Source organism: Melospiza georgiana, chromosome 7 (genome assembly GCF_028018845.1).
Source record: "Melospiza georgiana isolate bMelGeo1 chromosome 7, bMelGeo1.pri, whole genome shotgun sequence".
Lineage (NCBI taxonomy): Eukaryota > Metazoa > Chordata > Aves > Passeriformes > Passerellidae > Melospiza > Melospiza georgiana.
The window spans coordinates 7,535,905-7,559,574 of NC_080436.1; the positions used below are offsets into that span (position 1 = coordinate 7,535,905).

The following is a 23,670-nucleotide window of genomic DNA, read 5'->3' on the forward strand; positions in this document are numbered from 1 at the left end:
TAAGGATTTGTCTTTTAGACAATGTTGTGGAGCAGAAAGTATTACATCCTTTAGTTTTGTCACAGGTAGAAAAATTTGGGGACATCTATTCAACCACTGATTGCAAGTCACTTCAGAGACAGATTTTGTGGGGAAGTTTTGATGAGACTGCCAGGAAGGCTACTAGAGGTTGCTTTCTCACCATTTTCCTTGTGCTTTCATACCTGCATCCACCCACAACTCCTCTCTAGATGTGTTCTGAACAGATCTGCTGAACAGCTTTTAATTTTTTGGTTTTTTCAGAGAACACAGCATGACCCTTTCCAGACAAAGCAAACATCCAGGCCCACCAAACAGCCCACAGGGACTGGGATTGCAAGAGCACAGGAGCAGCTCTCCTCCCAAGATCACTCCCTTCTTTCATTCCCCATTCTGCACGGGCAGGTTACTCAGGATGAATCATGATTCTCTTCCTTGGGCTCTGAGTGACAGCTGCAGCCTGCATTTCTGGGTTCATCCTGGGCAGCATCAAAGCCAAAGTGACCCTGACCAATTAGAAAAAATATACTGAAACATAACTCCTTGGCAAGATAATTTGGGAGAACCATCTTTGTCTTTAAGTGATCAGGAGAAAACAATAATGTAAGGAATCAAAGAAAGACTCAGAAGCTGAAAAGCTGTGCTTTATGCTGGAAGTTAATACTGAACTGTGCCTGAGGGAAGGAGGGCAGTGAATGCTGCTTTGACCTGCAGATGGAAAACCATAATATGGGGCTGTGGATTTGGCCTTAAGCAGAAGACTCCACATTATTTTTTGCTGATGCTAGAGCTGCCTGCCTGAATACTAAAACTGCAGTCCATCTCCCTGCCTTGAATGCAAGGCAATGTTTACGTGATTGAAATTCACTAAACAAGCAACAGCTGAGTGAAAAATGAACTGAAAGCAAACATAATTGCAATTCCCTCTTTTATGCTTGTTTCTAGCCATACTGTGAAATAATTTACTTTTTTTTTTCTTTAAGGTCTAATTTTATTGATTGTAATAAAGAACGGACATATGGACAGAAAGCCAGAATCCCTTACATAATACAACTGTCACGGGCATAAATGCAGCAGCCTAATGGATTCTCAGGGTGTTCAGTCACCAATGTGTAAATTCCTAGAGCAGCAGTTTCCCCTAAACCCACCCAGATGGATTCAGCTCCTACAAGGGGCAGCGTCACTGCACTTAGCCCTTGACAAGCCACCAAGAGCTTCAAGCTCGGCCACATCTCTTTGTGCTTCCCCAACAGACACACACGCAAGCCTGCAGTGCTAGAAGTGCTGGGGAGCCCCAAAGCTACACCTGTAACACATTTCAGCACCCACAGCTCAAGCAGGGACATCACAACTCATCCCAGGTCCATGGGGTCAGAAGAAAGGGAGCTGGGCACAGTGTTCCACCAAGCAGCAAGGCCTGGATTGAGGAACACAGCACACAAGGACACGTGAGCCCAATGAATGCTACCTGGCAGCACAAAGGACATTGTGCATGGGTGGCAGCACAGGGGCACACTGCCCCACAACAACACCAAGGAGACCTCCAGCAGCATGGCAGCACAGTTATGCTGCACTTGGTAGGAAAAGCACTGCTCAGGTCTCTGAATCAGGGGGACCTAACCTCTTCACGAGGAAGATGTAGCTCAGCCAGCATGGGTGAGATGTGGCAGCTCAGCAAGGGACAGCAAAGAGCCCCTGTCCCCCATCCAGGCTGGGTCCTACTCCAAGTGAGGAAATCCTGCTGGGGGCTGCAGGACTCAGCACATTCTCTTTGGGTCGACCCTCTGTCAGCACCTGCACCAACACCAAACTCATGTGGTGCCCATGCACTCCAGGCTGGTGTGAGGGGCCCCTAATCCCACAGGGTCTGCAAGCTCCACGCAGCCAGCTGGACGAAACCCCACAGGATGCCCCACATCAGACTTAAACCCCACAGGGCCACCTGTAAGGGGCCCAAATTCTCACAGGGCTCCCTAAGCCAGACAGTAACAATTACCCTCAGCCCTACAGTGTCCCTAAGCCCCACAAAGGCCAGCTGCGAGCGACCTTATACTCCAAAGGGCTGCCTAAAGCACACAGACCCAGCAGCAGAGCGACCTTAGCCCCACAGAGCCAGCTGCAGCCGGCCCCTCGATGATCATCTGCATGGTCAGCTGCAAGGGACCTGAGCTCCACAGGGTTCTCTACAGCAGACACAGCCTGCTGCAACAGGCCCTCACCCCCACAGGATCGAGAAGACAACGCCCCCGGCCCCCTCAGCACGGGCGGCAGCAGCCGCGGGCCCCGAGCCCGCCCCTGGCACGGGAAGGGGCGAGCGGCGGCAGCGGCGCCTTCCGGGGCGGAGCCGGGGCGGGCCTGGCCGAGCAGAGCCGAGCAGAGCGGCACTATGATGGCGCAGCGGGCACTGCCGAACCCCTACGCGGACTATGACAAGTCCTTGGCCACCAGCTACTTCGACGCGGCCGGGCGGGTGAGCGGGGCTGGGGTGAGGCGGCTCTGCCCCGGGATCTGCCCCCAGGCCGTGTAGAGCTGACACCTGTCTGGTTCCAAACGCGGTTCCCCAGGGATACCCCGTGTACCGATGCCCACCCGCGTTGCCTTCATGTTTGGTGGGTTTTCTCTCCACAGCTGACCCCCGAATTCACGCAGCGGCTGAATAACAAAATCAGGGAGCTGCTGCAGCAGATGGAGAAGGGCCTCAAGTCCGCCGACCCGCATGACTGCACGGCGTACACTGGCTGGACAGGTAGGGTCGGTCCCATGGAGCAGCAGCTCCCTGGAGCTCACCTCTAGGTCAGCTCCTGGCAGACCGTGGGGTTTGGCCATTGGAATGGTCACGGTAGATCCATGTCAAGAATGGCACTTGTTCTGCGTGGTTTAGTCCATTAAAACAAGAGAACAAGTCTTTCTCTAGACTCCCCGTTTTTGAGGCAGGTTTCATGCTGCAGAGTGAAGGCCACAGTGTCACAGGGCAGGATTAATAGTGCTGGACTTAACACCACGGAGAAGGCCAGCAGTTGTTTGAGTGTAAGCATGGCAGCCTGCAAAGGGACATGTTCCAAATCTAGCCATGGTGGGGATGATGACAACAAAACCAGTGCTCCATCCACTGCCCCATGAAGTAGGCAGGTGTACACGGTAAGTCATTTACCTGCAAGGAGCCCTTGCATCTGGCAGCAGTGAGCTTAATGGCCTGAGATAATGTCTGTCTTTTCTATTGGAGCTGTAATTTATCTGATGACCTTGTCTGATTGGAAGATTGCTCCATTCCTATTCCCCAGGTAGTGCCACTCCACTTAGGGAGCACTGGCTTTGCTCCAGTGCCTGCCAGAAGGAGCAGAAATACTAATGTGAGTATAACAAAGTGTGGAAGCCTTCCTTGTACCAACTTGTTTGCAAAGCTTCTAGGAGCTTGCCTTTCTCCTTTTCTGCATTTTCAACCTGGTTTTCCTTCCTTGGAAGTGTGCCCTGCCTTTGCCTCCCTGTTTCTACCCACTGGTGCCAAGGAGGACACACCTTTCTCTGTGCCCCAACTTCAGCTGCTGCTGTGTGCTTTCACATCTCTCCTGCCTTCTGTGCTGTGCCAGGCCCTATTCAGGGACCCTAGGATAGTTGAAATCAATCTGTTGCTTGCTGCAAGATTTTTTTGATGCTGCTGCTTTTCTTTTTGTAGATTGCAAAGTTGCAATCATAAATGGCAACTTTCTACAGTACAATCTGGGTGTGGCTGGCTTGTGTGTGGGTGCTGTGGAACTTAATGCCAACAGTTTGCTTATGAGAGTGGTGTTGTGTGTTGGTGCTAAACTAACGTTGCAGCTTGATGACAGCAGTGCCAGAAATGCCTGCTTCAAAATTTTAGTAAGGCAGACAGGCACTGAGAGCACTGAAGAGCAGTTCATAAGAAATGCTAGGATGCCAGTATTAAATTCCAGCGTGGGAGAACATTGATTTCATCAGCTGCTGTCTTGGCAGCACTCTGCTGCTGCTGCCAGTGAATTTATACATTTCTGCTGAGTGCTGGCTGATTCCACCTTGGCAGACATGTTCAGTTTTCCAGTCTGTGTGACCCTGCCCTGGGGTCCCCACTGATGAGAAGCACTGCTATGGTAAAGGTGGTCTTCAGTCATGATTGCAGAAAATTCAGGAGACAAAGCAGGAGGATAGTAGATGTTAGGAATACTCTTGGGGAGAAGGAAAACACTTTTCCCCAGAGGCCATGTTCCTTTTCTGAAGGTGGTCCTAAGGTACTTTGTGTTGGAAAGTGACTGCAGTTATGAAACAGTGGCTGAGAAATCTGGTTCAGGAGTTCAGATTGTTTTCATTTGGAAGGCAGTTTCTCAAGAGGGATTCTTCTCTTTTCTTCCCAGAGATCATTCCTCAATGGGCACACAGCCTTCTTGCCTTGGCTAATAGGAAAAAATCCATGGGCAGATTTCCTGGAAGTCACAGCGAGCGTGGTGAAGTTTGCAGATGTCACGCTATAACTTTGTCACCCTACCTTCCTTTCCAATTCTAGCTATATTAATTTATTCAGAGCTGGTTTCCAGAGACACAATTAATTGGGCCAAGACAGCAGCTTTTTCCTGTAATTGCTTGTGTAGGAAAGGCTTGTTGAGTATCTCCTCATGTGAATCATTGCCCAGCAGTCTGAAATCAGCCCTCACTCTCGTGGCTGCTAATAAGGGAGATTTGAAATATGGCTCTCTTGGCACAAACTCTGTGAGATGTAACGTGCTTGAGTGTACTACACTGCACTCAGTAATGCACAGCATATGCTGGCATTTTACTTTGGGGCTCCTTTCTTTCCCACCACACTTGACAGAGCCCTGTTCCCCCAGCGTGCGCTGTGCCAGGGAAGCCACGGCTTCTTGGCACGTGAAGTTGGAGCAGAGGGAAGGAAGAACTCAGGTTTTCAGCTCAGAGGCAGTGAAACACACTTTGGATCAAGATTATCCAGTGTATGGCTGAATGCCCTCAAAACATATTTGAATCAGCTTGTTACATTCTCATTCAGTTCCCCATAGAGATCAGGGCCCCATAGGCAGCTCCTGGTACGTGCCTGGGTACAGACCAGCCTCAGCTGTTGTGCTCTGCTTTGGCTTTTCATCAGTTTAGGGAGGCTGCTGGAAGAGGTTTTTCCCTAATCTGTTTCACTGGTATCATGGTGTTGACTGAGGGAAGCTAAGCTGCTCTAAGCTAATTCTGAGGCAGAAGCAGATCTGGTAGAAGCACAGCAGCCTCATCCATTTCCAGGTTAGCCTGAGGATGCTGAGGGAAACCTGGATGCCTTTTGGTTATTTGTGGTAATGCAAAAGGCCTTGCTCCAAAAACTGTCTTGACTGGGAGCACAGCTGATGGAAAGGGAGTGGAAGGAATTCACTCCTGTCACAGGTGACTGCAGAAGCCAGGATGCTCCTGAGTCCAGTGCTTACTGGTCTGTTGCATCCTTCCAGGGTGATGAGGTATGTAAGGGAGAGATTCACCTTCCTCCACACTGTGGTGGTTCACTTGGAATTTGTTTTCCATGCAAGCATCCACTTCTCTGGCAATGTCTTAGTCACAGAGGGCCTCTGAAACTGCCCAGTGAGTTCAGCTGGCCTGCCCCATCCATAGCTTTTGGCTGGCCATTGGCAAGTAGGGACAAGGAGCAGGGCTTAGTTGTCTTTTGAAAGGAAAGCCATGTGAAAATGAAATTACAACTGAACCAGTTCAGGAAAACTTCTGGAAAAACACTTTTCATTCACTTTAGTGCAATATGTTCATTTTAACCTCAGAACCCAGAGAACTTACGTCCTTTTTAGTCCTGTTCAGAAAAATGTAAATCCTCAGATAATCCCTATAGAACCAGAGAAAGTGAGGATGCATTTGCTCAGAGATAATAGAGTGCCTTGGGTCACTCACATAAACCACATTGCTGCCAAATGCTTGGCAGGTAGTTTTTTATGAATTTTCTGTTCTTGGAGATAGTCAGTGTTTGACTGGACAAGGCCCAGAGCAATGGCATGCAAATTTGAGGCTGACCTTCCTTTCAGAGGGTTGGAGCAGATCACCACTGATCCCTGCTAACCTAACCTGTTGTAGGATTTTGTGATGGGGCAAAAAGTTTAACAGAAGAAGCTCTGTTACCCAGGTTTTAAGGCAGGATAAATGCTTAGGCATCCTGGATGATCAATCATGCAGTCAGAAGAGAAGCTGCAAACTGACTCCCCAGCCAGTTCTGAACATGGACTTGCAGAGGTGTCTCACTGTTGCATGCAGTGTGGCTTTGGCATGCAGGTAGGAGTGCAAGGAGCATCCCATGTGTCTGCACCAGGAGAGATGCTAATTGTCCTTTGAGCTGGGCAATAAAGCTGGGCCATCCATGCTCTTTTACCCCATGCCTGGCTTAATAAAATGGCATCAGCTGTCTCACCAGAAACCATCAGGCTTCATCACCGTGCAGAGATAGGATTCTGCTTCTCCCTCTGTGTTTGACATCCTGCTTTGAGGCTGTTGGCTGATTTACTGCCCTGGGTCAATGCAAGATCTCTGAGATCTTTTTAACTCTAGGTGGTTGGTTTGGAACAAAATATCCTCTTATGGTAACCTCCTTTCCTTGGTAGAAGAAGCACAGCTCAGCTCCTGCTGGGCAAGGAGGCATGTTCAGAACAGTCTAAGGGCATAACTTGCTTACAAAGCAAACTGCTTGCAGGCCAACAAAAGAGCAAGTCTAAACTTGCAGAGAAGTTGAGGCACAGCCTCTCTTTGATCAACAGAATGATCATGTGGATGAGATTCTCTTTCTGCCTACTGCAGAGCTTTAGCTCACATTTCTGCCTACTGCAGAGCTTCAGCTCACAAGCAGGACCTCCCCTGGTATTTCCAGCAGTGCCTGCTCTGTTGAAGGCAATGGTTGCTGAAGTCAGGGCATCAGCACAAGCTGGCTGTAACTCTGGCACAACTGGCACAATTGTCTGTAACTCCACTGCCCCACTCTAAAGAAATCTCTAATGCAAAGTAGTGCCTACCTCTGCAGGAGGGTGAGAGGAGAGAGGTGCTGTTCACTGTCCTTCTGAAGGTGTTGACTAAGCAGGCTTTGTGAGGCACACAGGATTGACTTTGGCCTCCTGATTCCCTGCAGTGAGCAGGCATCTCAGGCATGGACACTCAGCTCCTGTGTACTGGCTTTCTGCATGCTGGAGTGGCTGTTTCTGTCAGCAGAGCCCTGTTGGTCTCTCAGCAGCACATGTTCTGTGCAGCCCTGTACCATCAAGGACTCCCTGGTGCATTCCCCATCTCCTTCAGCTCTGCTCAGGGGCTAGAAGCAAAAAAAAATTGGACATCTGAGAAACTACAGAGAAAAAGGTCCAATAGTAAACAATCAACAGGACAAAGCCCTGACATCTTTGGCAGTAGCAGGCCACTGGATGGTAGTTCTGAGTGGAAACAGTCAGAGGTCACAAAATTGGGTCACATTTCCAAGTGGAACACTGAACATCAGACCTCCAGGTCACAGAGAATTGGAGCAGATCCACAACTTGCCTAGCTGCATGTGTCTGGTGATGCTGTGTTTGTATACCACTTAAAGCAGGCCAGACAAACACCAGTCAGTCCCAAACCTACCCAGTCAGTTGGGGTGAGGAGGGCATTGGAGAGGGAGCGAGCTGTGGAAGGCAGAGCAACACTGCCTTAGCTGAACCAAGTTCACTGCCTGGATACTCTTCCCTCTGACCTGCACTGCCTCTGAAATGCTCTGCCTGCACCTTGGCACACAGGTTAATACCAGATATCCCCACCCAGGTGACTGTTTTGTATCCCTCTAAATACATCCATCAACTCTGCCTCTTCATGCTTGTGCCTGCCCTCCTCTGCTGCCTTGTCCCCTATGGGGCTCACAGGTGCCAGCAGAGGGACCAGCAAGCTGAGGGCAGCACTGCTTGTGCCCTTCTGATCAGTTTGGGAGGAAGGAGTTCCTTGATGGATTGTGTTGATTTGGCATGGCCTGGTTTATGGTAGCAGGGGAAGGCCACAGGGGTACATTCTGTGAGAAGCTGCTGGAAGCTTCTACCATGTTCTACAGAGCCAATCTCTGATGGCTCTGAACATGGACCTGCTGCTGGCTCAGTTACAGAGGCTGCTAACTCCTCTGTGATGACATAGTTAAGAAGAAAATGAAAACAGAGCACAGGCAGTTTATTCCCCAAGGGTGGGGAGGCACTGTGGCTGCTGCCATGCTGGCTCAGCCTGTGGCAATGCACTATGGCTGAAAGGGCAGGGCTGGGGTGGCAGCTTCTCCTTCCTGGCACCCCACATGTACAGAGACATGAGCCAAACAGAGAGACTGCAGATCACACCTTATGTCCCTGTGGGGCCTGCACACCTTGATTTTATTTTTTAACACCTCTCCACATGAGGAGAGGCGTTAAACAGCACCAGCACCGCTGCGGCTGCCGCTGCCCGTGAGATGGTGTTGTGGCTGCCTGGCCAGCACAGAAACAGGATGGGCAATTCCCTGGCATGGAGCCTAGGTGAGATCAGCTTCTCAGTGCTACAGGATCCTACAGGAGTCTTTGAATTGGTGGGAGTTGTTGACAGTGGTACTAAAAGTAGCAGTAGTCAGAAAGGAGGAGGAAGTGAGGACATGTGGGCGCAAACATGGTCAGTGGAAAGAAAGAGGGGGAGAAGGTTCTCCAAGCACCAGAGCCAAGGTTCCTCTGCAGGCTGTGGTGAAGCAGCTGTGCCCCTGTAATGCATGAAGTTCACAGGGAATGCAGAGATCCACTCACAGCCCTTGGGAGAAGTGCTCACGCTGGAGTGGGTGGATGCCAGAGCAAGCTGTGATCCAGTGGGAGACCCAAGTAGAGCGAGAGGGCTCCTGCTTCCAGAGACAGACAGAGACAGGGCCCTTGCTTCCAGACTAGAGCAGCCTGTCCTTAAAAGACTACCCTGTGGACAAGTGACCCATGCCACAGCAGTTTTGGAATGGCTGTCTCCCATGGGAGGGACCCCACAGCCTAGCTGAGAAAGGGCTCCTTTCTCTGAATTAACAGAAGAAGATCTTGAGTGATGAACAGACCAAAATTCTCATGTCCTGTCTCCCTCTGCTGTCAGTGGGAAGGAGGGAGAGCCTGGGGGTGAAAGAAGTATTTTAAAGGCTTATTTTACTTCTCATTATCCTCCTCTGACTGTTAATAATAAATTTACTTTATACCTTTACATTTGAACACCCTTAGAGTGTTTTTTTCTCCCAATCCTTATCTCATCCCATGAGTCCTTTGTTAATTTTTTCCCCCTCTCCTCTGCCCAACTGTAACAGAGGAGAGTTAACAAGAAACAGCTTTCATGGGTACCTGGAGTATTGCCAGTATCAAATGACAACAGGAATGAATTGAGAAAACTGGCCTTAGATGCAGTTTATAAGACCTTTCAGTTTTAAATAAAAAGTGAATGTTTTGGGGAAGCAGCTTCATCCTTTAGTACAGGTCAGTGGTTTTTTGGAGTCTTTCCAAAGATGCTTGGGCTTGAGAGGATAAGGGGTGAGAAATGTTATAAAAGAGGAGAGGCAAAGAAATCAGAAGAAAACAATGGTGAGATTTACTTTCTAAGAATTCAATCCCTGCAGTGGTCTTGGCAGGATACTTATGTGCATAATTAGGGTGGTATGATGGCAGTGGGAATAGAAACTACTTACAAAGCTAAAAGTTCTGTATTAAAGCAGATAAGTCAAGAGTGCAAGTTGTGCTTAGACAGCTATCAGGCTAATAAGAGTCTAGAAGATGTGCTAGGTACTAAATAAATCAAGAAGAGTCACTTGACATTTTCTAGCTGGAAAAGGAGGGTTCCCCTTTAAAGAAGGGCTTCATATCCACATCCTTACAGACTTGAGTGATGGCACTGTACAGCTGAGCTCTCTCTAGAATTGCCAGCACTAAATTGCTTAGAGAGAGAACAAGGTTATTAGCTTCAGCAGGAAATGGAAATTTTATACATAATGTACATGTGGAATTGAATTGTCTGTAACATGAAGCTTTGGAGATTACCCATGCAAAATGAGAAAATTATCCAAGTTTGAAATTGTCCTCAGTACCTTGGACTGTAATTCTGCAGCACGCTTGCCCCCTTGACCTTAACACATCAAAATCTGCAGAGATTGGCTCTGTTAATTTAGGCTTAATGCAGAACCTGAGTCTTCTCAGAAATGGTTATTGTTAAGGGGAAAAATAAGCTCTTCTCAAAGTGATGTAGGCCAGTAGCTTTCTTCAGTGCAGGTTTGAGGATGGCTCCCAGATCAGAAGGAGGGTTCAAGTGTGACAGACCTGTCAGGCACAGACTTACTGAGCTCCTCATTCACCTACTGAAAGCTTCAAGAGCTGGCTGAAGACAAGGCACACAGAGGCAAAGGACAGCAATTGATGTGACTGCTCAGTAGCAGAACTGTTTCTGTAGCTGGCCAGTCCATTGGAAACCTCTAGTGAGGACCATGCAGCCTGTTGCAGTATTCCAGGCAGCTGTTTGTGTTTCAGACAGGGGCTGATCTCATGAGTGAGGAGAATTGGGCAGTCCTCTTTTTCCTAGGATGCACCAGTTCTTGCTTTAGGGCTTGGGACATGCTCAACAGCAGGAGATTATGTCCAGGGAACTGCAACAACCTTGCTGGTGCTTCCCAGTGGAAAGGAATTAAAAAAGAATAATAAAAGGAAAGTTTTAAAAAGAGTCGAGTATGATGTCTGGATGTCCTAAGGATTCTGTTTCTCAGTGCTGATGGTGTGTCACTTTTTTAAAAAATCCAATCCAAGCTAAGTAACCCCACCCCTTACCCCCTGACCATGGGGAAAAAATAGAGAGGATGACAACTCAGTTCTGCTATGTCACAAGTACCATCTGCCCAAAGATGACTTTTTTCCCCTTTCACTGTTGAGCAAAAGTCACAGGTACAGTGTATGGATTTAGGTGGGTTTGTCTAGGCCTCACCTTTTGCTCCTTGCTATGAAAATTGTATGTAATTGGATATAAAATAATTGCAGATGAAATTGTATGTCTATTGTATATGAAAACATACAATATTAGATATATATATGTAATTGTATATGAAAATTGTATGTATTTGTATATAAAAGAATTGCAGATGAAATTGTATGTATATTGTAAATGAAAACATACAATATTATATATATGTAATTGTATACGAAAATTGTATGTAATTGTATATAAAAGAATTGTATATGAAATTGTATGTATATTGTAAATGAAAACATACAATATTAGATATATATATGTAATTGTATATGAAAATTGTATGTAATTAATATATAATGTATATAAATTATATATATAATGTATATAAATTATATATAATGTATATAAAATTTTATGCAATTCTGTTCTCCAGGCCTTCCTGGGTCAGACCCTGCTGTTCTTTGACCTGCCATCCACTCACAAGCAGCAGCAAGGCACAAGGAAAGGAGGCTGTGGGTTATGTCCCTGAGAAGCCTGTCTGTCAGGCTTATACCCTAAATGACGGCCAGGCCAGACTGTCAGCTTCACTGATGTAACACAGCGAACATTTCTAATGGATGCAACCTTTCTGTTCCTCCTGCAGGCATTGCTTTGCTGTATTTGCACCTGTTTGAAGTGTATGGAGACCCAGCCTACCTTCAGGTGGCCCATGAGTATGTGAAGAAGAGCCTGAGGTGCCTGACCAGGAGATCCATCACGTTCCTGTGTGGTGATGCTGGGCCCCTGGCAGTGGCTGCTGTTGTCTACCACAAGCTGCAGAACCAGAAGCAGGCAGAAGACTGCATCATCCGGTAAAAGCCTTGCTCATGTCTCTGTCCTGACCTTCCTCTTGCTCACAGAGCTGCTCTGGGCTTGGATGAGGCACTCTCTGACAAATGTGAAGACATTTTGTTGCAGTCTTGTGTGAGAGATAGTTCAGTAACTTAGCAAGGCAGCACAAACTTTTCCTGCCCTGGTGAAAGAGGTGGTTTAAGGACAAACACGTTTGCATGGCAGCCTGCAAGCCTCTATTGTTCAGCTGCTACTGCCATCTTAAAAATAATTCTGATAAACACAGGAAGAAAAAAGTGCCAAAATTAAAAAGAAAAAAAACCCCAGAAGGTGGGGTTTGGTGGTTTTTGAGAACATTTTAATTTAGCTTTGCAGTCATTTTGATGAAAAGGAAAAATGTGGTAAGATTATTAGATTTAATTTTGGTACTTGCTTCCATTTGCTCTTTATTAGTTGTCTTTGACTTAAACCTAAGATTGACAGCATCCCTTTCAACTGCAGAATGCAGCTGGTTATGATTCATTTATTTCTATTTCCTGCCTTTCCTCGACTGTTTTCAGATGCATTTTTGTTGGGTACTTAAGACAAGAAAAGGACAAACAAGCAGGCATAGATCAGCATGTGGCAGAGGAAGGAAAATAGTTAAGGAGATGTATTTGCAAGCATTTCTCAGTTTAAGGAAGATGGGTTTTAGGAAGGTGAGAAACAGCCCTGTAGAGAGTTTCCACTCCTACCTGATGAGCACAAAGAAAGACAAAACCCCTGATGCTTCAGAGCACTGACTGCCCTTAAACAGCCATGAGAAAGTGATGCATAATAGCAATTAAAAAAAAGCCACAGGTGGGAATCAGAGGTGTCTGTATGGTTTGGACACCAAGTTCCACTCCCTTAACTAAGAATAACTTCTGGTTTATGCAGATACAATCAGTCTGAGGACAGAACTCTTTCTTTGGTCTGGTAATAATCTCTGGGTTAGATTTTGCTTTGACAGAGTGGCAAAATCTCACTAAGATTAACATATTTGTTAACAGAAAGAGAATTAATCTGTCAAACAATACTGGTCAGTTGTGGTCAGTGCATAAGTCCCAGGTTGTAAAAACAATCCCTAATTAATGTTTTCTTGCTGAGGTCTCCTTCCCCATATCCCTCTTGTTCTGCCTGTGGGTTGGTGGCAGAATGGAATCTCGTGATTAATTTTGCACTGCCATCTAATGGTGTAATAATGTCAGAACACTGGAAATTGGTTTCTTCATACATCTGCAAGAGGAAAACAGAAAAATGTGGCTTTCTCAAATGAACAGTTCTACTGTTCTCACTCTGCCACCAATTTCCAGAGCAGTTAGCCTGACTGTGCTCCTTTAAAATAGAGTATTTCTTTGAGAAGTGGCTCCCTAGATCAAAACTCTTAAATGGTTTTTGAGTATGCTCTTTAGTTACAGATCAGTTGCTAAGCTGTGCAGTGCAAGTGCACAGAAAGAGCACTTTTATCAAAGCTGTGGAGAAGAAGGGCCTCTCTGCATTTTGTCCTCTATCTTTTAAAGCACCTCATCTTTACAGAGCCAGTGGAGAGAATCCATCAGCCAGGTTTTACCTGCAGTGGAACAGACAGAAGCTTGCTTTTTCCTAAGCGAGTTCATGACCAAAAAATGTGCTTTTATGCTCTAGAGACACTAATGTTTCAGGGCAGCCTATTTTCCAAGAGCCTGTGAAAATGTGAGCCATGTTCTAGGAGCCCTCTTTTTCCTATCACCTCCCACCAATTCAGAAGGTCAAAGCTTTGCTTTCAGAGCCAGTGGTGTACAAAAATCCCATTTGGCTCTACAGCTGCCTTGATCTCCCTTTGTCCAGAAACTGCTGGTTGTTGACAGTTGAGGTGATAGGCTGATAATGTGAATAGGAGTGGCTCATTCTTTCAGAGACCACAACTTTCCCCACACACCTGAGAAATGCATTCTGCCTGCAGTCAGTCCAGCAGCATCCCAGGCATCTCTTTCTGAATGCATGACCATGTTTCAAAAACAGCAGAAACTCCTGGCAGGCTTCCTCTCCTGATGATCCAGCTGGAAAAGCAGTTAGAGGTAAAGCAGTAATGCACAAAGAACAAAAAAAGTGGTCCAGTTGCTCCAGACAGGCAGGGAAGCTCAGCACACACAAAGCTCTTCCTGGCTGGTTTCACAGCTGGAAACAGTCAGGGAATAGCCTTAAAGCCACTTTTGCTGGTATTTTAAAAGTGATGGCACTGTTCAGATTGCTGTCTTACAGGTGAACAGAAAGATAAAGCCAAATCCAATCACACTGCTACCTGCTGCCCTGACAGGGAAGGATATCCAGTCTTTCTGGAAGTGTGATGAGAGGTAAAACAAAGGAAAAATTGCATCAAGAGTGAATGGGGCTACAAAGCACCAGTGTGAAGTGCTGTCAGTCTCTGTTAACACCACAGGAGTATCACCAGCTTGGCAATATCATAATAGAAAAGTGGCAAGAAAATACTTGACTGCAGCAGACCTCACTCTGCACTAGTGGGCTAAAGCCTGGTGCCAGACAAGGTGTCCTCAGCCAGCCACAGCACTCCCACTTTGCTAAGGTGTCCTCACTGCTGCTCAGTTCTTCCTAGAGGATATTTTTTCCATGTGCCACAGCAGCTTGATACTAAACAACATCTGTAGTTCCACCCCTTACATTTTTAGCTCATGGAGACACCTCTTTCTCACCTGGCAGTATAGCCCAGGCTATTTGTAGGCATGGAGAGGAAGGGGCTTCTCTATGAGGACTTTAGAACATTAGGGGTGAGATTTTTTTCCACATACCATTAGCACTAGTTTGACTTTCAAATATTCCTTAGGCAGCCAAATTAAAAGGATAGCCCTATAATTTGAAAGTGGTGATTTTTGGCAGAGTGTCCCCCTTGCCAGTAACATCACAAGGAGATAATGGTGGGCAGCCTTTCCTGAGCAGCAGCTTATGCTGACCATTTCTTTCAGTCCAGGTTTCCCCCTCCTGTAGCTTTCCAAGCTGGTGCTCTAAAACCCAAGCACATAGTATGAGTGCATTGTGAAGAGCAGAGCAGACTGAAGCAATCAGCCAAACAAGAGGCAGAAGGAAAGGAGTGATTGCACACCTCATGCAGCAGAAGGCTGAGAGCCAGAGCCTGGCCTGACAGCTCCACACAGCAGTGTGGGATTCACATTCTCTGAACCTGAGAAAAGCAGAGAAAAGAATTATCAAAACAATTCTTACCTCATTTGCTGTGCCAAAGCAGAATGCAATATGGAGATTGTTTACCCAGAGTGATGGTGTTTTGTTCCCTTGGCCTGTCAGGACCAAGCACATGTCCAGACTGTCAGTCAGCAGGCAGTTGCTAGATTCTGGGCAGTTGAGTTGAGCTGGGTGCTTGTGCAGATTCAGTTTAGATGTAGTGTAATACAGTATAGAATAATCTAGTATAATAAAGTAATTAATTAGCCTTCTAATACTATGGAGTCCTCCTCATCATTTTTCCCTGCCACCAGGATCACTTTGATTTCCGATACAGCAGCATAAGGAACAAACCATGGTTTTGAGCTCCAGCCTTAGTGCTTGTTTCCATGGCTTTGAGGGCAGTGTTTGAGTGCATTTCCCTCTCATGTTCCCCATGGGAATGTTCCACTGGAGTTTGCTGCACCTACACAAGGCTGACCCACGAGTGATGGGGTTTTGTTCCTTTGCCCTATCAGGACCAAGTACGTGTCCAGACCATCGGTCAGCAGGCAGTCACTGGGTTCTGGGCAGTTGAGTTGAGTTGGGTGCTTGTGCAGATTCAGTTTAGATGAAATGTCATGTAGTATAGAATAATATAGTATAATAAAGTAATTAATTTGCCTTCTTATATTATGGAGTCCTCCTCATCTTTCTCCCTGCCGGAGGGATCACTTTGATTTCCGATACAGCAGCATAAGGAACAAACCATGGTTTTGAGCTCCAGCCTTAGTGCTTGTTTCCATGGCTTTGAGTGCAATGTTTGAGTGCATTTCCCTCTCATGTCCCCCATGGGAATGTTCCATTGCAGTTTGCTGCACCTACACAAGGCTGACCCCCGAGTGCCAGACGAGCTCCTCTACGGGCGCATGGGCTATCTCTCTGCACTGATATTTGTGAACAAGCACTTCGGAGAGGAAAAGATCCCTCAGAGCCACATCCAGCAGGTACTGTGCCTTTTGCTGCTTTGTTATCTGTCTCTTCTCATATAACTCATCTTGGGGCAGGTAAAAACCAATGCTAGATGTAAAGAACTCTGGCAATAAGGGAGAAACCACATCATGGTATACCTGCTTTTCTTCCAAAGGAACAAAGCACTGCTGTCTATGTAAATCCATGGGCAGTACTGGCCTGGCATACATTTCACTCCACCCTCTTCTTGGGCAGAAAAACAAATCTTGTTCTGTGCCAGAATACTCACTGTGCTGTGTCCAGGGCAGCAACATTTCCCTCACCCACATTTGTTCCCATCCCTGCACAGGTTTGTGAAGCAGTTGTAGCCTCAGGAGAGAACTTAGCCAGAAAGAGGAACTTCACAGCAAAGAGCCCCCTGATGTTTGAGTGGTACCAGGAGTACTATGTAGGAGCAGCCCATGGTTTGGCTGGGATCTACTACTATCTCATGCAGGTAAGAGACGTGAGGGGATGGGCCCTTAGCACTGTTTCACATTTCTTTGAACAAGGAACAGCATTTGAATTGGCTCTTAGTAATGTCAAACTGGGAAAGATACCTTGTCTGATGGACTTACCCATGTGTTTATCATGCATTTCCAATTTAAAAGGTTTTCTTCAAATCTAAGATTGAATCTCTGACCTTGGAGATCCGTGGAGAAATGTGACCTGCATTAACCAGCAGTGTCACACAGTGGAGGCCTGTAGCTCTGCTGGGTCTGAGTTTCTCCCTCATTTTAATTGCTTCTACATTATTCACATTTGTTGGTATCTGCTGCCTCCCTGCATTTTCTGAGGTGGCTACTTGGAGCAGAGTGATAATCTCTGAAACAAAAGCATGCTGAAAAAAATTGTGCTCATAGTAGGAAAGTGGGAAATGCCTTTGTATCCAAAGCAGAACCTGCTTCTAAATGTGAAAGATGTGGAACTTTGATAAAGCAACTGAGTTTTGCAGTGCCTGAAGCAGGCAGAGCAAGACAAGAGGCTGGGAGATGCAGTACCCATTTGCTTTGATGCTTTTTCACTGTTTTGCACAACTCACTGGAGCTCTGTCAATATTCCCTATTCTGGCTCTGAAAAAAAATGAGGGTGATAATTCCCCTATGAGGGTCCCTTTGTGCATCTATTTACAGTGCTCAAGCACTCAGAAAAATAACAGCAAAAAATAACATTGAATTTTTAAAGCATTAAGAGTACCCATCAGCAACACAAATTATTTTGGTCTAGAAATAGTCTGTAATCTTTTATTAGACATAAGTCTGAGAGCAGGTGGAAAAGGAAGGCACCAGGTTTCAAACATTTGAGCTTTCCTTCAGGACTGTCAAAGTTAAAGCCCATATACAGGATCAGTAGCAGTCCTGTGAATATAACGTTTCTGTTGCTCAGAGAGGAAGAGGTGGTTGGTGATTTTTAAGAAGATTAGATTTAGAAGATTTGGCAGGAGGGGGATGCAAGGTGGTTATTTCCCAGAAGCACAGAATAGCAAGCTAGGAGCAGGGGAGACAGCAATGTGCTGTGAGCCTAAATTTGTACCAAGTCCCTGAGCTTCTTCCCAAGTAGCTGTTTAAATAATTTTGTCTCCCATAAAATACTCATGGGCTTTATGCTTCTCTGCTGTGTGAAGTAAAAGGAGCCTGGATCAGCCAAGCATGATGCATAAAAAGCCTTGGAAGAAGCAAGAATGTGAAATACAGAGAGGAAAACATCTTTTATCTCTAATGGCTTTACAGCACAAGTATTGATTTTTCATTTTCCAGTTACCAGCCTGAGAACAGTGTGTTCCTTAGATGAGAGTGTTCATTGCAGTCTGCCATGGGAAATTAGAACTGCACAGATTTCATGTGGGGCAGTGTCTTTGGGACACTGAAGCCACTGCCTTGCTTCCAACTGAGGTCAGCAGTGAAGTCAGCCTCTTGAAATCAGCCAGCAGCATCTGTGAAGATTCAGAATTCAGAATTGCAGCCTGTCAGCTGAGCTGGCCCAGCAGCTAAGGGCTGAGATGCTCTAGGTGCAAGGAATCATCCTTAATACTGATCTTAGACTGATATTGCTTTACTTCAGCTCTGGGTACCTGAAGCTATTCCTGCTCATCTTAGGAAAAGCAGCAGCAAGGTCTCTTGCTTAGAGGGGCAGGTGACATGCTAGGAGCAGTCTTTGTTTGTGGGATGGAAGGGTAGGACTGGAAATAAGTTCCTGCTAAAAGGCAGAGCAACCAGTGACTGAGTGGGTAATTGTGAACTGTGAAAGCTCAAAGCAAAGAAATGACTTAATTTACAAGGAGCAAGAGAGAGTGTAGCCATGGTTGACTTCGTTTCCACCTTTTGGGCAGACCTTGGGTCTCTTAGGGACACACAGAAGGGTAATTCTCCCTGATTCAAATGTTTTCTGTCTCTTAGCCTGGCTTTGGAGTGAGCCAAGTGAAGCTGCACAACACAGTCAAGCCCAGTGTGGACTATGTGTGCCAGCTGAAGTTCCCATCTGGGAATTACCCCCCCTGCATCGGTGACACCAGAGACCTCCTCGTGCACTGGTGCCATGGAGCACCAGGTGTGATCTACATGCTTCTCCAGGCATACAAGGTACCAGAAACCTTGCAAAGACCCTTCAGAGACCCCTACATGTCAAACTTCCTCTGGAGAAGATGCTGGGACATCCCCTTTGCTTAGAAGTAGGATGGCTTGTTACAGTGAAATCACCCCACACTAACCTCTGATACAGAAATTAATCTTTTAAACAAATATTTCTGAAAATATCCATCAGTTGTGTGGGCTGCCCTGTTGCAGGTGATAGATGGTGACAGCTAGTTGTGTGTGAAGTAATGGTGTTACATCCCCACTCATGATATCAAAAATATCCTCCTTAAAAAGTAAACAGTGCAGTCACTTCAGCAGGACACCCAGACCTCTGCATCCCACAGGGATGCTCTTTGTTTGGTGGACATTGCCTCAGCAAGGACAACTGTTTCTTGTCTCCACAGGTCTTTGGGGAGCAGCAGTACCTGAGTGATGCCCTGCAGTGTGCAGAAGTGATCTGGCAGTATGGGTTACTGAAGAAAGGCTACGGGCTGTGCCATGGCACAGCTGGCAATGCTTATGCCTTCCTGGCACTGTACAACCTCACTCAGAGCATGAAATACCTCTACAGGGCCTGCAAGGTAAGGCTGTGGGAGGCAGTAGAGGGCCTTATTCACTTCTGCCTTCTACATCACTGCCTTTGCCTTTGAAATGCAATTTCTAGTGGGGCACATACGCAGCTAAATATGACCAGCTGCACCAGAGTAGTCCTTCAGCAGTGCACTCACTGTCTGACAGCCTGTACAGAAGGGATTTCCCTCAGAAGCCTTGCTCTGCAAGGGGTAGTGTGGGGACAAGGGGTCGTATTTTCTTCTCAAGACTTGCCTTTAACCAAATTTGAACACTTTTTGTACCTCTTCTGTCAGTTTGCAGAGTGGTGTTTAAGCTATGGGCAGCACGGGTGCCGGACTCCAGACACACCATTCTCTCTCTTTGAAGGTAATCTCAGTCTCTAGCCTTGTGTTTTGCTCCTGGATCTAAGTTGTTCTAGCACCAAGGAAAACAGAATGAAAGCTCCACTGGAATCTTTGCAAAACTCAGTGTAGGGGATGGAAAGGAAATTGTACCCACCAAAACCCAAGAAGGTTTTTTCTACCCTTGCCCAGAAGCAGTCTCCCTGTAGCAGAGGATAATGTCTTAGCTGGAGCATCTTGTCCTCTTAGGCCTCCCAGATTTACATACAGATCTCAGGGAGAATTCTTTCATGGCTCCTTTTGGTTATTTGTAGCCTGGCTTCTCTCTTTTCTGTACCTTTTTAAGGATTGAAATCCTTCATGAGTGTTCCAGTTTGATTCTGAAGGTGAGGAACAAATGGAGCTGCTGTTATGGACCTTGGTGGCTCCTGTGGCACTTTGTGCCTCCTGCTAACAGCTGCCCCCAGATCTGCCATCACCAGCAGATGTTCCATCAGTCAGGACCTGGGCAGCAGTGTCTCAAGCACCAGAGTTTGACAAAGCTGCCCAGTGTTTAACTTGTGGATGGCTAAAGCAGAAGGGAGGGAGGTGGAGTGGGGAAAGGACCCATGGCATTTTGCCAGGTGTTTTTCAGTGTTTGATTAACCTCAAAATGCTTTTCCACACTGAGGTACCAAAGTTGCTTGGGAAAGCTGGGCTCAGACCTTGAAAAATGTTTAGGACCTTTTCTCCTGTCTTCATAACTCATTCACTCCCTGGATAACTGAGAAAAATGGTGCCCAAAGGGAATTTCTCTGAAGCACAGTCTGTTTTTTTCATCCTCAGGAATGGCTGGAACAATTTACTTTCTTGCTGACCTGCTGGTGCCTACCAAGGCCAAGTTCCCTGCATTTGAACTCTAAATCTGAATCCTGCTTGGCAGTTTGCTGCCCTGTGTCCTTCTGCACTTGGAAATGCAGTTCAAGGCTGCTTTCTCCTTTTTCCAGACTCACCGTTGTTCGCCTAACTGAACATGAATCCATCCTCCTGGGGGCATGCTGAGTTCTCTAACATTTCTAGTTGTCTCATTGCATTGTTTAGTTTTAAAGACAGAATGCAGATTTTGCTGGTGTCCCTTAAAAACTCAGGGCTGCAGGTGGGAGCAGGGAGAGCTGTACAGTATTTTGTTGGCTACAGAGTTTTGCTATTTCCTGTATCCCATTTCGTGGGAAGAAGTTTTCTATTGAATGTAACCTGGGCTATTTAACTTCTTTTTGTGCTAACAAATAGTTGCAGGAATTTAGCTGCCTTTGGAGAACAACAGATGGAAAACTGAGACTATTGCCCTGGAAGTTGTTTTCAAGTGTTTTCTTTCTGAGCACCCAGAGAGCAGATGGTTCAGTATCTGGGCTGTGCCACGTGAAGTGAATGTGCTGGACTGTGGAGTCTTATGTATATTTTTAATGTCATATTGCAGCTGGCAGAGCTGGGACTGACATGCCAAAGGCTTGTCCTGAGTTTGCACCTATCTGCTCTAAAGGCAAAGGCTATGTATAGCTCTTCTGTGCATTTGTTCCAGTGACAGACAAGTAATCCACTGCCTTCTTACATTAAACATTGCTATTCCACTGGTCATCCAATGGCAGACTCCAGTCCAAAAGTGAGCTAAGCATGCTTGCTTTTGTGGTCTCTTCTTGTTAGCTTTGAGAGTTTATTTTGCAGTCTTTATTTAAATTTGTGTATTAGGTGGTGCCAGGTGCCCACCAGCAGCAACAAGGGAAATGTATGCCACTGAGTTCTGACAGTGTTTAAGCTATTAGCTGTATAGATGTTATTTACATGTTTTCTTTTATAAGCTTTCCCAAACCTGGATCATTTGAGTCTCTTGTTTGCCTTGCTACTGCTTGTTGTAGTTTGATTTGCAACCACTCATCTACCCAACTGGAAAATCTGCACTGGGTTAACTGGCTTTGATGTGTCAGGCAGGTCAGGTGCTTGCAGGGAGTAGATGTGCTTTTCCATCCTTAGCTGATGCTGCACCAGTTCACAGGAATTTGGGACCTGGCTCTGTAAATCACTTTCTTAGCACTGAGCATACACACTGAGCTCAGGGAAGTTTACAGATGCAGCCACACAGCTTTGTGCTGTTTGAGAGCAGCTCCTCAGCCTGTCCAATGTGGCCACAGGTTTTGATCTTTCAGGGGCTGAGCTGCTGAGTGCCTCAAGTCCCAGAAGGGCAGGGGAGAAACAGCAGGGCAGCACAGCCACTCTCCTGGGCCAGCAGTGACAGAGCAGGACCACCAGAGCTGGCAGGGTCACACTCACACGTGCCTGAATGCAGGGTAGCTGAGCCCAGTGGCACAGGGAGCTCCATGAGAACCTCCTGGGTAGGCAAGGAGCAGAAACCCCCAAAGGCTGATTTGTTTCCTCAAAGCCCACACTCCTGCTGCCTTTCCAAAAATCCATCTGGATTGCAGAAAACTCATCTCCTTGAGGGTGGGCACCCCTGTCAGGAGCCTCAGGCTCATGTGGACACAGCACCAGGCATCCCCTGTCACTCACAGGACTGAGCAGCACAGGGAGGTGACTGGGAAGCAGGGAGGAGTTGCCTAATCAAACAGCACTTGAAGTTACCTCCCAACTTGGCTGGTGTGCTGGCAGTGCAGGGACACTGCTCTGAGCCTGGGTTTCTCCTGGGCACCAGTTCTGTAAAAGGAGATGGTTTGTGCAGCCTGGGTCATGGTGGCACGAGAGCACGATGTCCCAAGGTTTGTGCACTGATCAGGGGAGCATCAGGGCCACGTGTACAACTGTTGAGTGGAGCACTGTCTAATAAAAATGCTGAAACAACCAAACTCTGGGTCATTTCTGCCTCCTGCTTTGTGACCAGGATTCATGTCTGAAGAGATGAACATATCCCACAACAGCTGTGCTGTGCTGGCAGCTCCTGGAGGCTCAGTGGCCTTCCACCCACCTCGAGTATTAAGTATATTTCACATTTTCCCCTCATCTCCAATCCATCAAAGCCAGTCCTGGGCTTTCTCTTGCAGGCTGTGCTTTCATCCCAGGGCATCCTTTTGCACTGATATCTCCACCCAAGGCTGCATCCTCCCTCTGTGGCTTCCATTGGAGACCAGAGTCCTGCAGGTTACTGTTGGTTGCACCAAAATACACCTGTTTGCAGGGCTGGCCCCCAAAAGGAAGAGGTGGATCCTAAAAAAGCACCTCCTGCTCAGTGAAAGGAGGAGCAGGGCACCTCAGGGAGGCTGTGACTGTCCAGCAGCAGAGGCTTTAAGACCAAGCTGGATGGATAGAGGTGATCCTGCCCTCCAGCACAAGCTTGAGGTCCTACACAACCTGGTTTTCTATAGTTTCTATTAAAGTTGGTGGTAAAGGTCTTGAGGAAGAGAGTCAAGCAGTGAGGATGAGAAAACAGCATAGTGCAGTTTCTCTGGTCACCCTTCCTTTCTCATACAGGGGTTGGGTTTGGTGCTGCCCACTTCCACCCACCTTTGTGCCAAGGAGAGGGAGCAGGACCAAGTTTGAAAATTCAACTGGTCCTGTTTCAAGCCACCTGAGAGTGACTTTATCAGAAGTGTAGATAGTTGACACTTGTTGCTGGTTGTGTTTGTCCACGGTGGTGGTCTGTTTAAAAAAAAAAAAAAAATAAAAAAAAAAAAAAAACATATAAAATAACCTATATTCCCAAGAAACAAGTAAAAACATATTTTGAATGCTTTATCATCTGTTTGTGTTCACCTCCTGTGTATGCAAGTGTGATCAGCAAGATAAAAACCATCCCAAGGACTGTTAACCAAATGCCATCTGTATGTGTGCATGTCCCCTAGGGGCCCAGCATGGTTTCAGCTCTCAGGAGCTGTCAGCAGCCTCAGTTATCAAAGATGTGACATAGAGGCAGTGCAAGAGAGCAACAGTGAGTGCTGTGTCTGCCTGAATTACTTCATTTCTCATTCCTACATATTAACTTTTTAAATGCCCACCAACAGCTACCAGCACAGACACTAAATCAGTGGCTAGCATCATTTAAAGTTTTTGCCAAAAAATCGTGCCATGAGGTATCCTCAGCCCCTGTAGCCTTAGCAGTCAGACTCACTGAGCTGATAAATCCATTTATGAACTACCACTTGCAGGGATTTCATGCACCCTTTGAAACCACTTTGGAGCAGGCTGCTGGCTTGTCTTGGCAGATGCTCTCCCAGAGTTAATAGGGGAAA

At 46.6% G+C, this 23,670-nt stretch overlaps 1 protein-coding gene across 1 annotated transcript; it reads left to right on the forward strand.

The window, feature by feature from the left end:
• The first annotated feature begins 2,360 nt into the window (after nucleotides 1-2,360).
• Nucleotides 2,361-21,902, forward strand: LANCL1 (LanC like glutathione S-transferase 1). Its single transcript, XM_058028232.1, has 9 exons — nucleotides 2,361-2,488; nucleotides 2,647-2,764; nucleotides 11,597-11,804; nucleotides 15,830-15,965; nucleotides 16,280-16,426; nucleotides 18,366-18,548; nucleotides 18,947-19,123; nucleotides 19,409-19,481; nucleotides 20,282-21,902. Exons 1-9 carry the CDS (start codon nucleotides 2,405-2,407, stop codon nucleotides 20,356-20,358), a joined length of 1,203 nt encoding a protein of 400 aa, XP_057884215.1. The 5' UTR covers nucleotides 2,361-2,404; the 3' UTR covers nucleotides 20,359-21,902.
• Nucleotides 21,903-23,670: the final 1,768 nt, after the last annotated feature.